Genomic DNA, 17,730 nt, shown 5'->3' with positions numbered 1-17,730 from the left:
TTAAAAAACGGTCAATATGATAAATTTTATGTGTATCTTACCATAATAAAACATTACAACACCCAATCAGAACCACGTATGAGCTGATTTGTGCAAATTCCATCAACTTTCCATTTTGAAGTTGTACCTGAAGTCAAATAATGGAAGTGATTAAGTCCTTCAGGCAAGATCAGCCAATAATTCATAAAGCTTCAAACTATTTTGATTCTTCTGCTCAAGAATAAAGTCAAACTATCCTAATTCAATTAACATGAAAATAAAAACTGTATTTTTAAAGAGGCTTATTTAAAATGAAGATACAAATAAAAGCCTTAAAAATAAAGTTTTCTGTTTTGACAGAAGATATGGAAGATATGGAATCTCTGTTGAAGCAGATGATTCTTTTTCTCTGCAAGTTTGTAAAAAGCCAATTACTTAATGCTAAATCTTCAGTGAGAAGAGGCTGGGCTCTGCTGTAGTTAAAAACAAAAAAAGTACATCCGAATCTCAGTGGTTTAACACAATAAAAATTTACTTTTTGATCATATAAAGTCCACTGTGGATCCAGCTGACCCCTATGTTGTAACTCAGCAATCAAGGCCACTTTGATATTGTAGCTCCACCATTTCAGCGGAGGCCACCTCTACAATGACGTGGCAGAGGAAAAGGGTTTGTCACTGACCTAGTCTGGAGTTGACACACACTACTTCCACTCTTGTTTAGCTGGTCAGAACTAGCCACTGTTAACCTACAAGAAGGATGGGAGGTGCAGTTTTCCTTATGCTAGAAAAGAAAGTAGTACAGATATTGGTAAACGCTAATAACGTCACCAAAATTTTTGTGTCTGCATATCAAGGCTGAATGTAGAATGCTAACTTTTAAATCACAGCAGAATTTCTGGTAAGAATTGAAATAAAATCTGTAACTGATGATCTAACAATTCTAGCATAGATTTTGGAGAATCCAGTGAGAAAAAACAAATAGTTAACATGCTCATTAAACTGGTTATTCCAAATATACCAACTTCAGTGACGCTGACAAGTGACAGATGAGCAATAACACTTTAAGTCTTAAACTGCTGTAGCCAATGAAAACCATGTACTTTAGATGCCACAGTAAGCAAGCTCTCATTAAAGGTGTGAAAGTCTGCAATTTGCAATCACACCTCACACATCAGCAGAGATGGAGCAGTAGAAATGTAGGTGCAGGCAATTCTATCAGTAAAGAGCTTCAGGGCTTCTCAAATACTGCTAGGTATTTGTTTAGCCCCTCGTATGCTGTGTGTGCTATATGTGAGACAACTTTAGTCTGGATAATGATTAACAGAATGCACAGCTGACCCACAAATAGAAGTAGTTAGAAAACAAAAAGCAAGAAAAACTATATGTGGGTCATAACTAAAAAAAAATTAATTCCTTACCTCACTTTTCCCTACCCCAACCCCACCAAAGGTGATTAGTTGATCTCCATTGAATGAGGTTAAAACTGCCCATTTAGGTATGGAGAAATGCTTATCAAGTATGATTTTCAGTATAATTGATATTGATCTCTACTGCTGATAACTAACCAGCTCTAATGGTAATTCCAAACTGCATAACTCTTAAGATTATTTCTAGCCCCAAACAGCAAAACCACATTTGCTACAAGAGCAATTAAAATGTGTCAGGTGTACATTCAATTATAACATGATTTTTATTTTTATTTTTTTAAAAAAAGCAAAATAAGAATATGCAGCAAGAATAATTTAACAGTCTTGAGAACATTCACTACCCAAATAAACAAGTGGATGAGGCAAGATAATGTACAATACAACAAAATGTGCTAAATCCAAGGTTTATCTGGAGCATTAAAGAAAGGCAAACATATAAAAAGATAGGACATTTCATTTTTAATTAGTCAAAAATGAAAAGGGTTCTGGACAATGTCAAATTCCACTCACCATAATGCTATTACATTATGCTATACATTAAATATAATTACTATCTATACATATGCAAAAATATAAAGTTCTATTTCATACAATAAAACCTTTTATAGAAACCATTTTAAAATTAAGCAGAACTTCTCAGCATTAATATGTGAGATATAAGTTCTTCTAAAGTTTCCTTTAAAGGTTTTCAAAGAAAATGCTAAACCTAAAATCACTGTTCTTTCTGTCAGTTCCCAAATTAAATCTACTTAGAACAAAGACAAAAATTGATAGCTCAGTCACATACTACTTAAATAATATTATTCAGGCATCTCTAAAATCCTCCATTTTTTCAAGTGTGGAAATAGAACTCAAATATTTCACAATACAGTACTAAACAGATGGAGTATTTATAAAAGATTCTGTTGTCACATGGCACAATATTAACGTTTTATTTCTTCAATACGTTTTGAAATAAATATCATGTTTTTGTTGTTTTTCTTCTAAAAGGCCAAAATTATAATCTACATTAAGATAATTCTGACTGTGGTAAGACTTAAGAGTGTAAAATACAACATCAATATTTTATCACAAAAGTAAAGCTGGTAACAAATTATAAAAGGGTCCAGTACTCTACTCAGACATACTCAGGGATTAAAGCTCATCATGATAGAAATAGTCATCATGGAGCTGTCTGCCATAATCTGTGGCTTCACTGGTAAGAAACAAGTCCTGGTTTTCCAGAATCTCTTCTTCAGAGAGCTTTTTGTCACCATCCAAATCCATTTCATCAATTAGATGAAGAGCCTTTAAAACAAAATAAAAAGGTGTCAAGTGTAATAAGCATTTTCAGCAAGACATTCACAATTTAATGTGATTTGACTTGTCAAAACCATCCAGGTGTGCAAGTACTATCATTGTCTAAGTATCTAAAAATATTACACATTGTTACTGGTTCTGTCTACTGCTCTTCTCATTAGCTCCTTTCTTAATTTCTACAGGGTTCTGCCTCCTCTTCGATCAAATCCATTCCAGGATATATTAAGGTAAAGCAAAATTATTATAACCCACTTGGAGCTCCTATAGGTAAATACAAATTATTATTCTATTCACTGTACTATCAAATTAATACACGATACAATCTTAATCTCCTGATCTCCCTGACAACTAAAACAGTTCATAAATTCAAAACATAGCAGTGCATCAGTACTAAATAACTCCATTATTTCTTTCTGTGGCTTAAGATTTTGAACTTCTTTTCCTATCAACAGCACCAAATTTCAGGGGGGGAAGGGATTGGGAAGAAATAGCCATTCTATAACACTCACCTCTTCCTGTGCAATACCCTGATTATTGGGTACTACCCAAGATAACAGCTCTTGGGGATCAAGCCTGCCATCGTTATCTTTGTCATAATCATTCACGAATCTGTCTTTCTCAACAAGTATCCATTCTGGATCTTCATTTGCAGCTTAATATAAAAAAACACAAATATACATACACAAGAATATCATATGTATCCAATAAGAAGTTTGGTATATCCCTAGAATAAAGGAAGTGAATTTAAAGTTTACTACAAAAAGGAAGCCCAGTGAAACAGAATTACTTAACTGAAAAATCCTGAAAATAAGTACAAATATATGGTAATTTTCAAAAGTGACACTTAAGTCTAAACAACTCATAGTTTTAAAATCATTGCATATTATCACAAACTAGTAATTTTGTTAACTGCTGCTACTTGTTCTGATATCTAGTTTTCCCAAATGTGAGTTGGGTAACATTTTTATGTACATCATGTGACTACAAAAATCGTCCTACATGTTCTCACAAAGTAAACTGATGTGTAATTTTAAAGTGATATTCACAATATGTAAAACTGGTGACCCATTTTAAAATGGCCTTGTTTTAAGCAACAACAATTAAAAAAAAAAAAAAAACTAGCTGCTTATAGAAAGGCAAACTCCTAATTTCAAATAATGTTTCATCTTCTACAGTTTACACCAGTATAGTATTTTGTGTTCCTTTCTCTTTTACAATCTATATGTGAAGGTACAGAATTCTGTTTAAAAATATCAACCATTACCTCCTTCCTCATTTGAATTGATAATTATATTACATTTGTTTGAAAATGAGAAAAAATGTTTGAATCTAGACATGAAAGTGTAAGTAAACAAGACAGTATTCTCAGGTAAGCTACAAATCTATTTGTTGAACTCGTATTACGTTTAACTTAGCAGAACAAGGAGAAATCTCGCACAATTCCTCTTGCTACATTTTCCTGTCAATGAGAGCTCTCAGTGAGCAAGGCTGTCTTTCAATTTCTTTCTTCTTTAATTCCATTTTTTTCCTCTTTCCACATTCCCCCAGGTGACTTACTTGGATCCCGCCTGTAATCACCAAGAAATTCTTCCAAACTAACAAATCCATCACCATTTTTGTCATGTTCTTCTAAAGCCTCTTGAATGACAAATTCCTATTGCATGTTCATTAAAAAAAAAAAAAAAAAATTAGTCACAAAATTTGGAATCCCACCACCATCTGATTCAACCTTACTACAGAACTTTTTTAGGAATAATCATTTCAGTTGTCCATACTTTCAGGACAATCTTTCTAAACACTGGAATTTAGAAGGAAGAATAAAACTCCAAGAATTATACTACGTAGCTTTAAATTCAACATCCTTAAGCTTCTGATTTGTGAAGAACTCCACTTTCACTCTCCTAAACCACCTCGGCATCAAACTCATGCTCCTATTTTCTGCACATACCCCTCCTTCTTAAGAATGACATGTCTTACTACAACTCCATTTGCCCTCCAATCCATTAACAACCCTAAAAGAACACTTACCTTAGGTCACTTTGCACAGAACTGTTGCCCTGTCTCCAGATCTGCAATGTGACAACCCTCCAAAAGACCTCAACCTCCTTTGCTTCCCCTTCTACCAAACCTACCCCATCCATCCCAAACTGCCCCCAAATCTGTTCCTCACTCTTATCAAGGCTTCTTACCAAACAACCAGTCCTTTTCCCTGACCACAAGAGTAGACGCTTTCTAGCTTGATGACCTGTTGGGCTGCTTCAGTACTCCCTCACTACCTTCTTATCTCCTCTTGTGCCTTTTTCTTATGTCAATCCCCATCCTGTATATCAGACCCACATCACTTTCTCCTTCTTTCTTCCAGAACCATAAAGTCTAAAAAGGAAGACACAAAAATATAAACTTCATACTTATAAATTAATTTTTGCCATTTCAGTAGGCCCTCACTGCAGCTTAGAAGTCTGCCTCTGCCTCAGTTTCCTTAACATGCTCTCTACAGCTGTTTTTTGAAATCTCCGCCTCTACTTTCTTGGAACCTCACTGCAACCCTCCCCAACAGACTCTTGCAAAGACCCTCCTATTTTTCCAAACATAATACAAGTCTTCTGAAATGCCTCCTTGTTTACCAGCATTGCATCCTCCACTCTTAGTTGCCTCTGTGTTTAAGCCTATTCCTCTCACCCTTCTCTTCAACCTCAGGAGTTAAAGCTATCTTTCCTCTAGAGCAAAGCCCTTAGCTGTCTTCCTCCATCCCAAACTGTACCACTTTCCCAGTGCTTTCTTTCACTCTTAGCTCCTGCCTCTGTCTGGCCTTCAATCTCTTCCCCTTCAGCTCCTTCTTCTACTGCCTTTAAGCATATTCCAGTCCCCAGGACTTTGGGGCACTCTTTAACTACAATCCTGGTTCTTTTCTTCTTCCCTGACTCCCATAGGTTACACCTACTATTCTAATTTCCTCACTACCCACTGCCTCTCTCACAAGACCTTTCAATTCAGATTCTAGCATCACAATGTAATGAAAATATATTCTCAAAAGTCTCTGATTCTAGACAAATCCAGGGGCTTTATCTATACTGGTATGAAATAGCACTTAAATACAAGTTTTTTTTTTTTTTTTTTTAATACAGAGCTAACGTCTCTTCCGATTTTTTTTCTATTTTCTTTTCAAGTTGGTTTTTAAATCCAATATTACAGATCTTATATACAGAAATTGGGATCCTAGCCTAGGGATCCAAAGATTAGTTTTAGAGGGAGTATCTGGGAATTCTCTAGATTTATAATTCAATATTTTATGTGTAATTTTTCTGGGAAAGAGTCCATAGTTTCTACCATGCTCTTAAGGGAGTCTGTGATCCAGTGAAAGTTAAGAACCAGGGATCAAAATTATTCCTCCATTCAAATAATCCTCTTGGGAAACAATAGACTTATTTCAATAATGCTTCCATGATTAAATGAATTTTCAGAACTACATAAGTGAAAATATCAAGTTAAATTCTGACTTTTAATGCACAGTAGAATCACTAAGATGATCTTGTACTCTTGCCTTTTCCTATAACAAATATATCCTTCAAAGGGAAAAAGGTACACAAAAACAATTAAGGTAAATAGGACTTAAGGAAGCAGCTCTGAATGAAACACCACTTTATGGTCACACATCTTACAGGCTGCCATCAACTTGAACACAGCACACAAAGCACAATCAAGTAGAGCCATCCTGACATACCCCATTCTGTCAAAGGCACTACCTTCATCATTGTTACACAAGCTCAAAACCTCAGGGTCATCTCCGACCCCTCTCTTCCCTTCCCTTAATACTTCTTTAGTAAGTCAACATTCCTGTTTATGCTTTCTTCAAAATGTTGCTCAAATCTGTTTCATTTCATTGCCATTTTGTACTCCAGGGCCATATCACATGATGCCTAAATTATTTCATTGCTTTTTCTGGTCATTCCCTTCTTTGGTGTTCAAGTATTCCCTATTCTCCAGAGAATCTAGATCTAGCATACTCTGCCTGCCATCCTAGGGCTCAATTAGCTTGTCCCAACTTAATTTTGGCACGAAATCATGCCCAGCACTGTTCTTAAACTAGGCCATGTATTTTGTGCCAAGTGAGAAATAAGAAGCTTCACAATGGCAAGAGAATGGCAGCATCTTGCCACTGAGCTATGGAGAAAAATGTTTCTGCAGCCTTGTTATTCAAGGCAGCACGTCCCAACCATGACCCAATAAACAAAGAGCTACATCTTCCCTTCCTAAAATACCCAGGGAACCAAGCCACACAGCTGGAGCCTGAGGCCATGCAACAGATCTCCATAGAAATGTTTCGTCTCTCTTTTGCTGTTACATTAATCTTTACTCCCCAGTGTGACTGTTGCTGCACTGAAGAAGATTGCCAAATCATAGTAGGGACTCAGTCAATGTTGAGTTAAACTTAGAATTCAACAAAAGTTTTGAAGAGTTTGTATGTCTTTTAAGTACTAAAGGGTAAGAGGACTCATGTCTAAACTTGCAAAAACTTCAGTTATTAGCAGCTGCATACCCCCACCACCCTATGAAGAGTGATCCAAACATGATGTGTTTTTCCACACCAAAAGCTTTCATAAGCGATACCATAAATTAAACAGAAGTTCTAGTGTTACTAACATTGAAAAACTGGAGAAAGTCTGAAAGTTACAAAAGGATAAGGCAGTAAAGGTAATGCGGTTATGAGGAAATAGCCAGAGGAAGTCGTTCATATATAGTACAGAAATGAAAAAACTCAGTCCTTCACCTTTTCCTTCCCAATAAACAACCTTGCCACCACCAGAAACCCTCCTGGCCACTCCTAATCTTAAGTGAGGATTATTTTGGATCCTTTTGAATCTTCCTGTCTCTCAAAATTCTGGTTGTTATGTAATTCATTTTAATGACTTAGTAAACAGATTTTGAAGGTTTAGTTACTCAATAATTCTCTTTAAGATTTTCTTCCTTACCGTCATATAATAAACTTCTTCAGGATGCTCAAAAGCAATAAATTCTTCAAGATTTAAAGCAGGATCTGCATCTTGGTTAGCTTTTTCAAATCGCTTCTTGTCCTTTAAATGAAGCTTTGAAAATTAAAAAATTTTGAACATGTTCAAAGGTATCATTATTGCCATAATATCACTTAAAACACTGAAAAATACAAACTGTGAATTTTGAAGTACATTCTCATACGTTATCTCATTTATCTTCAAATTATCCCTTTGAAGGTAGGTTGAGCAAATAATAACAAATGTTATTTTTGTTACTATTTGAGGAGTACAGAGACACAAGCTCTAGAGTCATACAGACCCAGATCTGAATTCCAGCAATGCCACTTACTAGCTGTGGTACTCAGGGAAAACTGCTTAACCTCTCTGTTTTCCTCATTTATAAAACTGGGATAAAAAAACTTCTATTAAAGCAATTGGGATGACAATCCCTATCCCACAATTAGTAAACATTAAGTATTTAATAAGTGATATATATTACCACTATTAAGAAAAACTGAGATTAAATGATTTGATAAAAAGTCAGAAATATAGCTTAAAAAAAAAATACTGAATTCGGGTCCTCCCTGTTCTTTCTACAGTACTATTCAGTCTTCCTTAATAATTAATCTCAATACTTTTCTGAATGACCAAAAAGCAATAAATTCAGACCATGTCTTAAACCTTGACAGGGCTTTTAATATTTGTTGCCGAGGCCAGCACAGTGTCTTATGCCTGTAATACAAGCACTTTGGGAGGCTGAGGCTTGAGCCCAGGAGTTTGAGGTTGCGGTGAGCTATGACGACACCCTGCACTCTAGGCTGGGCAACAGAGTGAGCTTTTGTCTTAAAAAAAAGAAATGTTTCTGGTCTTCTAAATGACTTTTCAAAAGTACATTGTTATGTTTCAGAAAAATAGTCCTCTTATGTTGAGAAAGAATCTCATACTATTAGTATATGTATCTAATAATTGGAAGCCTATTCTGAGTAGGCTCTTTATAGTGCTAATTCTGTATGTTCAGACATATACCCACATCAAAAGTTTAAATGGATCCCATTATAAGGCCAAATAAATACACACCCTTTTCTACTTTCTCTCTCATCATCTTCTCCTTTTTTTAAGTATGCTCAAGTAGTAAAATGATTCAGGAGCTATTAGGGACAAGGCTGCTTTTGATAAAATTTTCAAAGGTAATTCTGTAACCAAGATCCTTGGAAGCCAATAGAGCTATATTGCTAGTCCTGCATAATTTCTATTTTTGAGAGTTTCTGGGAATAGCTTTCCTCTCTATAAACTGATGTATATTAAATTGCACATTTTTTTAAAAGCACAATTTAAAATATTTTAGAAGCTTTTAATTTATGTGTTTCAATGTTGAATAGAAATGCTCTTTTCAGTTTCTTAGAATGATAGAGAGTAGGTAACAGTCATTTACCTAAACACTAGTTGTTTTACAATTATTGATTTACAGTGGAGAAGCTCATCTCTTCCCCCAAAGAATTTGTCTTATAAACATCTAGACTTCACAAGCCAGTTATACTCACCCAATCATGACAGAAGTGAAAAAATAATAACTTATTTCCAAATAGCTGCTTTTAACTTAATGTTTCATAATTCTAAGTAACTAGACCACATAATTTGCATTTTATGTTCAGGTTTAACCTGGGGGGAAAGCAGACAAGAATTTGAGGTACTTTGTTGAGTCAATCAAGTTCTTTTTGAATGAACCACTGTTCTAAGTACCAAGTGCTTAGATTTCCTTATGAAAGAACCCTTCAATTTAGAGCAAAAAGGTCCATGTTTCAACAGAGGGAGCTAAATTTGGCCAAATTTGCCTAAGGAAAGAAAGGATCTCTTTCAACAAGCTGAGATTTCTTTAAAAAAAAAGTTTTTTTTCTGGTTCACAATTTCATAGTTATTTGAAGAACACAATTTAATAGTAGCTCATATTAAATTAAAAAAAGCCAAAAACAGAAGACTGTTTTTTCAAAGTAGCAAATTCCTAAAAACTAACAAAAAGATGGTCAGTTTCATAAAGCCTCAACACTCTTTGTTTCCTTCTGTATAAAAACCTTATATTCTAATCAAGGGTAGAAAGTGTTACGCATAGTAATGAAAAGAAACCACCATAATCATTTTTATATTGTAACAGAAACTTATGAGGAACAAAACTGCCATCTTTTGGTAGACTAACGATTTTACATGAGGAAATACATAATCTGTGATACTAGAACAAAAATCTAGGTCTCAAAAATTCCGATGCGCCACATGCAAGGTTATATATCTTACATAAATAAATACTGCTTATACATGTACATTCAGCAGCTGACTTCTGAAGTTAAGAGCACTTGACCTTTTGCCAGATAGGTCCCCAAACTTTAATTATCCTGCTTAAAGGTGCTGACTATAATTGTTCATCATATCATAAAGAAATACTTTTTCAGGGATTTCAAAGTCTGAAAGGGTCAGGTTGTTTCTATTCTCTACAAGGAAACTTATTAAATATAAGATAAAATTCAGTTATCAGGTTGACTTCTGTTCTTTAACAGACCTCCATATGAAAAATTTAACTTTATTCAGACATCATTACTTTTATGATTATTTTATTTATGGTATACTGTTTGGTCTGTAACTTTGAGACTGATTCATTCCTCTCCATTATTTTTTATTTTTTTTAAATTTTCATTTTTAATTATTTTGGATACACAATAGTTGTACATATTTTGGGCATACATGTTATATTTTGGTACAAGCATACAATATTTAATGACTGAATCAGGGTAACTGGGGTATCCATAACCTGAAGCATTTATCATTTCTTTGTGTTAGAACACTCCTATTACAACTACTCTTTATTTTTTATTTTGAAGAACAATGTACATTGTTTCTGGATTCATCTTTACATTCCATATCAATTTTTAGGAGATTATTTTATTTTCTTTAGAGGTAAGGTATCACTATGTTGCCCAGGCTGGCCTTGAACTCCTGGGCTTCGGGATCCTCCCATCTCAGCCTCCTGAGCAGCTGGGACTACAGGCCCATGCAGAAAGTTACTTTATCAAATTCTAAAAAAGTATGATTAGAACTTCACGAAGATAGAGACATATTCCTAGATGGTCAAAGAATAACCAAGACTCCCATTGAAAAATGTTCATTTTAGGGATCCATCAATTCCTTTAGGTTATTAAGATTCATCTAACTCATTCTTTTAAAAGTAGAGTCTGATAATCAACAAGTACTAACCAGAGAACATAGCATTAAAACCAGACACCTTTTAAAAGAATTATTCATAGTTAATATTAATGAATCATGTATCTCTTCAAAGTGAAGATTTTCTTCTCAACACCATCATCTATTATATCACCGCCTCCCAAGAATACAGACTTCTTATTTTTTGATGGGATAGTAGTTAAATCTTTTGGGTGATGGAAAAAAAATAAAAAACTTACTGAGAATCTAATTCTAGTAAGTGTTTAAATGCATTTCATTTCTCTGTTGCTCCCTGGTAGGGAAGTCGTATCATACCATGGTTTGGTTTAAGACAAGAACTCCAGTGATGCTTTTAAAGTAAGTTCATTCCTATAGTAAATTGTTTAAAATTACCTTCAAAATACAAAAGTATTTGAAATAGCAACTTCTCAAGCTTATAGTCATTTGTGTTGATATACTTTCAGTTTAACAGACTTCACAGAAATCTTGAAAAGTTCCTACTAATTCCTAAATAAAAATTGTCTTCCTCAGCTCTGCTTAATTAAGAAGCATTTATTTCAACAAATTAAACCATGGGAAACAATAAATAAAACTCACAGTGATACTAAATCTTCAAAAATGAGTTATTTTAAATAGTGTGGCCACTATGGAAAACAGTACTGTGGTTTCCCAAAAAATTAAAAATAGAATTATCATATGATCCAGCAATCCCACTTCTGGGTATATAACCAAAAGAACTGAAAGCAGGATCGCAAAGAGATTTGCACACCATGTTCATAACAGCATTGTTCACAATAGCCGAAAGGCTGAAGCAACCCAGTATCCATCAACAGAAGAATGGATAAACAAAATTTGGTATAAACAGGTTGAGTATACCTTATCCTAAATGCTTGGGAGCAGAGTGATTTAGACTTCAGGTTTTTTTGAATTTTGGAATATTTGCATTATAACTACTGCCTGAGTATCACTAATCCAAAAACCAAAATCCAAAATGCTCCAATGAGCACTTGCTTTGAGTGTCGTGTCAGTGCTCACGAAGTTTTGGATTTTGGTACATTTTAGACTACGGATTTTTGGATTGTATGTACTCAACCTGTACATATAATAGAATATTATTCAGCCTTGAAAAGATAGGAAATTCTGATACATGCTACAACATGGACAAACCTAAGGACACTATATTAAGCAAAATAAGCCAGTCACAAAAAAACAAATGCTGTATGATTCTACTTAGATAAGGTACCTAGAGTAGTAGAATTCATAGAGAATTCAGAAAGAAAAGCGGTTGCCTGGAGCTGGTGGGAGGAGGGGATGGGAGTTATTGTTTAAGAAGTATGGATTTTCAGTTTTGCAAGATGAAAAGAGCTTGGGAGGTGGAATGCACAACAATGTGAATGTACTTAAAAATACTGAACCGTATATTTTAATATAGTTAAAATGGTAAATCTGTTATACAGTCCTCCCTCAATATCTATGAGGACTGGTTTCAAGACTTTCTATGGACAGTAAGATCCAAGGATGCTCAAGTCCCTGATATAAAATGGCATAGTAAACCCACACACACCCTCCCACATACCTTAAATCATCTCTAGATTACTTATAATACCAATTACAATTTAAATCCTAAGTAATTATTTGTTATACTATACTGTTTAAGGAATAATGAAAAAAGAATGTACATACTGAGTACAGATGCAATTTTTTTCTAAATATTTTTGATCTGTGTTGGTTGAACACACAGATTTGGAGCCCATAGATACAGAGGGCTGACTGTATGTATTTTACCACTATTAACATTTTTTTAAAGTGAGTTATATAAAAGTTATATATTTAAAAATGGGAATGGACCACTATAGACTTTTTTGTAAATATGACATAAAACTGTTCAATGACATTAAAAATAAATTATTGAGATACATATTCAAAATACACAAAAAAGCAACTCTGAAAATAAGGACAAATAAATCATGCAGCTGAGAAAAACAGATGCAAGTGTAATTTAGGCAATCCAGAATAAGAGTCCTAAATCTGGCTAGAAAGGAAACTATCAAAATGACCACTGAAGTGGAACAGGTGATTGTCTAGAAAACAAGGCAATCCAGTCTATGACCTCAGGCCCTCTTGTGCTCATTTATGCAGGAGGGTAAAGTGAACTGATATGATCAAAAGGAACAGCTTGTGCACCTGTACTCACCTGCCTAAATGACTCCTCTTCTGCATCATCCAGAGCAGTGTTCTCATCAAAGTCAATCACATGATCATACATCTGAATATTGTATTCATCCCATGTCACACTACCATCATTGTTTTTATCATATTCAACAAACTGTTGTTTCGCTTCTTGCATAGCATAATGCTTAAAAGACATCTGAATCCATGAACTGAGTTCACCTATGAGAATTTCCCAGAACAAAATGAATGTGACAGTAATTCTTACTTGTGAAAGAGTGAAGATTTCTAAACCTTTTCTCAAAGAAGACAAAATCTTCAGTGTTTGCAAATACTGAGTGAGAATTGGCCTAGTAGTATCAATAGAAATAGGGGTAGGAGGTGGGGAGAGCTGTTTGGAGTCTAAGAATATTATAACATGTGATCTAAATAGAATGTGAGTTCCATTAAGTACAGAGAGTTTGGGTCTGTTTTGGTCACTGATGTACACCAAATGCCTACAAAGTGCCTGGCTCCATAAGTATTTGTTGAATGAATTACCAATTGGCCAAAATAACACTTTACTTTTTTAACATTATCCAAAACATTGCAGATAACTTTGGCTAACTACTACAGATCTCTCAGGACACACAAATATTTGAATAACTACTACCTATTTATTTTAAGATATATTAGAAAAAATAATGTTTTTCATTTATGAAGGTAATAGAAAATTTTCCTTTAAAATAGATTTTATGTGAGTTGAATCAAAACTATATTAAGGAAATAACAGATGGTAAGTAGATACGGTCTAAATTGTGAAAAGGTATTCAAGCTACTGAAGTTTGAGAACTTATAGTATATTTCCTTTAAAGATGTCATAAAACATCTGGAGAAAACTTTAACAAAGTTAGGAGTAGCAATTTATGCCTTTCTTATAATAGCTGTCTGCCTAAACTTGATTCATGAAGACATGGGGAAAAAGTTTCTAAATCTCAAATGTCCACTTTGGGATCAACTTTATACTCTTGGTTTAAAGATAATATACCATTTGGTTTAAAGAGTGGTACTCCTCTATTGATTTAGGAGCAATCAGGTGAATAAAAAAGCAAAAACAGGGCAGAATAATAACTATCATGGCAACCATGTATTGATCAATTCCTACATCATCAGGTCCTCCAAATACATTGTCTCTAATTTTCAAAACAAGGCAATTATAATCATCACTATTTTACACTTGAGGAATTTAAAGTTCAGAAAGGTCCAAGGCTTCACAGCTAATAAGTAGAGTCCAGATTCAAACACATTAGGCTTCAAAGCCTAAACTCCTACTGAATTTTGCTATCTCTTAAGAAACTCTCAGCCCAGTCCTCGCCCTCAAAGTGCAAATTACCAAAATTCTCTTACGGGTCCTCAAGGAGAATGAGGGCTTCTTTAAGAACCACATGTCTTTCTTCTGGTTTATTTAAAGAGATCATTGTGGCATAGTAGAAAACAAAATGGAACAGGGATTGGAAATGGGGGTTCACACTTCAGCTTTCCCATCAGGGAGTACTTTACCATCTCAAGCTTTTTTCTCATCTGTAAAACAAAGATTTGGACTGATTTCTTCCTAACTTTAAATTTTTTAAAAAGCTTACTATTAACTTTTTTTTCCAACTTGTCTAGGCCCTGACAAACAGGTACTAGATAGTCTTCCAAATCAACTTGTTCTGTATGTATCCTAATGTAACCAAAAATGGACCTATTCTTATGTTGGATAACTGGATTCCAAAGGTATTGTTGTCATTATTGTTTCAGTAGAAGAAAAAAACTTTTAACATTCCTGAGGGCACCAATGTGAACACTTCATTGATAGCACATTTTAAACTTACCAGTTTGCAATTCTCTCCAACAACATCATTCCTTGGATGCTGAGCAGCATTTAAATGAGAGTTATAGCAAAATAGCTAACTTATAGTCACAGTAATAACCTTCTGAATTCTTTTTGAAGATCAACTTGGAATGTTGACAGGGTTCATCACTTGAATTAAACAATGGGGAGAGACAGTTGCACAGCAATTTATTTAGAACATTCTTTTAATAGCCTGTGCATTTCATTTCTGACTGGAGAACCTACCTAAAACCACTCACATGTTTTTTAAACTTAAAGATATTAAAAACTAAATTAAAAGCAGGATTCTAGTCCTGGTTTTGCCACTTACTTGTAAAAGACACTTACCCCTGTGGGCTTCATTTCTTCATCTCTACAAAGAAGTGGGCAAGATTATTCTAAGGCTCCAAGCAGCTCTAACATTTTATTATAATGTTATAATAAATATATTCGACATGCAACAGGTCTTTTTCTACTAGCTTATAAAAAGAAGCAAATTCTTCAAATTCTAATGAAGCAGAAATCAAAAGAGCAATAAATCATTTAATGCCTTAAGGTTTGGGGACATATTTCTCTAAAATGAATCATATTGTTGACATTGACAAAAGTCACATGAGGAAGAGGGTATGACTGCACATACCCTACAGGGTCAAAGATGTTTATATATAACTGGAGAAAGCACTAAGTTGTACTTGGTATTCCACGTCTAAAGATTTCCAGGTATAAAATCTACTCTCCATGTCCTTTTTTCCCCTCACAGTAGTTACTAACTTGTTGGAACACTCCTACAAAAGGATTTCTCCATTGTTAGTTGTGTAGGACAGTCCTTACTTTCAGTGAGAAAGCCATCTGAGTCCAAGTCAATTTTCTTTATGATCGACCGCAGTCTTTTTTCCTGTTCTTCGTGGCTGAGTTTAACATATTCATCAACTTCTTCCTTCGTGGGGGGAAACGAAACACAGGAGTCAAGCATTACTATCAGTGGGACAAAATGGTGGAGAAAAATAGGCTACTAGAAGCCTCCTTTGCCGAGAGGTTTTGGGGGGACCCACACCTGCTATCCAGGCCCTACACCCCCTCAAAGATCCCGCCCAGTGTCGGGAGAGTAGAAGGGATCCAGCTTTCGGCTGCGCTATATCCTCAGGCTTTATAGGCCCCGGGGTGCCCCAGAGAGCGAGCGCTGTCCCGCCTGGCCCCCATTGTCAGGCAGCCCCGGCCAGGCCTCGATCGGCCGCCCCGCTTTGTCCCGGGACAAAGCCCACGGCGTCAGCGGTGCGAGGCCAGGCCCTCCCAGCCCCCAGCCTGGCCGCCTCACCTGGACGCCTAGCAGCGTGTCGCGGTCGTAGTCGCTGCGGTGCTCGCCCTGCGGGTAGTGCAGCTCCTCGGCCTTGCCGGCGCCGGCCGCCGCGGCGCACAGCAGTAGCAGCCCCAGCGCCGCGGGCCCCGGGCCTAGCCGCATCGCTCCGGCCAGCAGAGGACACCGAGAGACGAGAGCAGGGAGGCGGCCGGGGGCCCAGGCCGGTTGTGGCGCTTCGAGGGCGACTACACAGAGGCGGCGCGGCGTACGTGAGGTGGGGTAGACGGAACGCCGAGAGGACGGCGGAAGGGGCAGCGGAGGGGGCGGTGGACTGGGAAACAGCGGCCACAGCGGCTGCGACTCCTGCTGCTGCAGCCCCAAACCTCACAGCCAGAAACCCGGACCACTGCGGTGCGGAGGCGCGCCGGGCCTAAGTATATATGGCCGCGGCAGAGGGGGCGGAGCGCCATGTCACGCCGCTGATTGGACAGCGCGGCGCTGGGGGCGGGCCGCCTTGATGTGGCGGTCCGCAGCAGGCCCCAGAGCTCCGGGAGGCAGGCTGGGGCCAAGGAGAGGGGGGGAGCCGCGGAGAGGGGCGGGGCCGCGGGGAGGGGCGGGGCCTCGGTGAGGGGCGGGGCCGCGGAGAGGGGAGGGCACCCCTCGCGCATTCACCCTGCCGAAGCCCGCACCCTTCGAAAAACACACTTCCATCTCATCCCCGGCCTGCCTCTTCCTGTCAGCCTTGTACCTACCAGAAACTTCCTCACCACTCACAGAGTCCCTCCTGGCTTCCATCAATGAGAGAGGCTGGAAATTTCGGTGAAAACAATACAATATCTAGAAAAATCTTTGCCTGAGAAACCGACCAACAGTATATACTTCCCAGTCTTCAGTGTATCTGTACTTAGTTATTTTTCCAGAGTAGGACGTTCAAACCCAGGAAGGACAGTCAGATGTTTGTATCTGATGCTCAATTTCGCAATTTACAAGTGATGTGACTTTAGCCAAGTTTCTCAGCCCCTTAAAACTTGTTGGCTCATTTATAAAATGGGCATAGTAATGAGACCACCTTAAAGCGTTGTTATGAGGATTAAATTAAATAATGTAATGCGTTTAGAGCAGTAGCTGGCACATGTGGTGAAGTGTTCAATAAATGCAAGCGTTCACCCAGGCAGGTAGAAAAGCAAAAGATGATTGCGCAGAAGGAATAGCTAGCAAGTACCTAGCGAAAACTTTATGGGTAAAATGCATGTACACGTGACTTCTGTGCCATGTCTATTCTCAGGTCTGTGTAATGTCTCCACCTCATCCTGAGCACATTAAACCCTAAGAAAATTGTAGGCTGCCGCTTGAACCCTTTTCTTTATTAATTGCTCTACTTAGGATCAGGGCTTTCACACAGAAGAAAAGGCTTTCTGGGTCCTCTTTAACTTTTCACATTCTCTATTTGGACTGGGAGCAAGAATCTTATTCCAAACTGAAAAACTGAGTGGGCACATGTTGCACA

At 36.9% G+C, this 17,730-nt stretch overlaps 1 protein-coding gene across 2 annotated transcripts; it reads right to left on the bottom strand.

Annotated features, from left to right (window-relative positions):
* Window positions 1-2,085: 2,085 nt before the first annotated feature.
* Window positions 2,086-16,611, bottom strand: RCN2 (reticulocalbin 2). 2 transcript variants are annotated; one of them, XM_069457059.1, is made up of 7 exons: window positions 16,242-16,611; window positions 15,758-15,863; window positions 13,100-13,296; window positions 7,678-7,791; window positions 4,265-4,361; window positions 3,217-3,359; window positions 2,086-2,695 (listed from the first exon to the last, which is right to left on the bottom strand). In XM_069457059.1, the coding sequence occupies exons 1-7, from the start codon at window positions 16,383-16,385 to the stop codon at window positions 2,543-2,545; spliced, it is 954 nt and encodes a 317-aa protein (XP_069313160.1). In that variant the 5' UTR covers window positions 16,386-16,611; the 3' UTR covers window positions 2,086-2,542. The 2 variants fall into 2 exon arrangements, with proteins under 2 accessions (XP_069313160.1, XP_069313169.1); XM_069457068.1 differs by having other exon boundaries at window positions 7,678-7,779.
* Between the last annotated feature and the right edge of the window lie 1,119 nt (window positions 16,612-17,730).

Source organism: Eulemur rufifrons, chromosome 2 (assembly GCF_041146395.1).
Source record: "Eulemur rufifrons isolate Redbay chromosome 2, OSU_ERuf_1, whole genome shotgun sequence".
Lineage (NCBI taxonomy): Eukaryota > Metazoa > Chordata > Mammalia > Primates > Lemuridae > Eulemur > Eulemur rufifrons.
The sequence above is the reverse complement of the archived record's forward strand: the minus strand, read 5'-3'. Positions and strand labels throughout refer to the sequence as shown.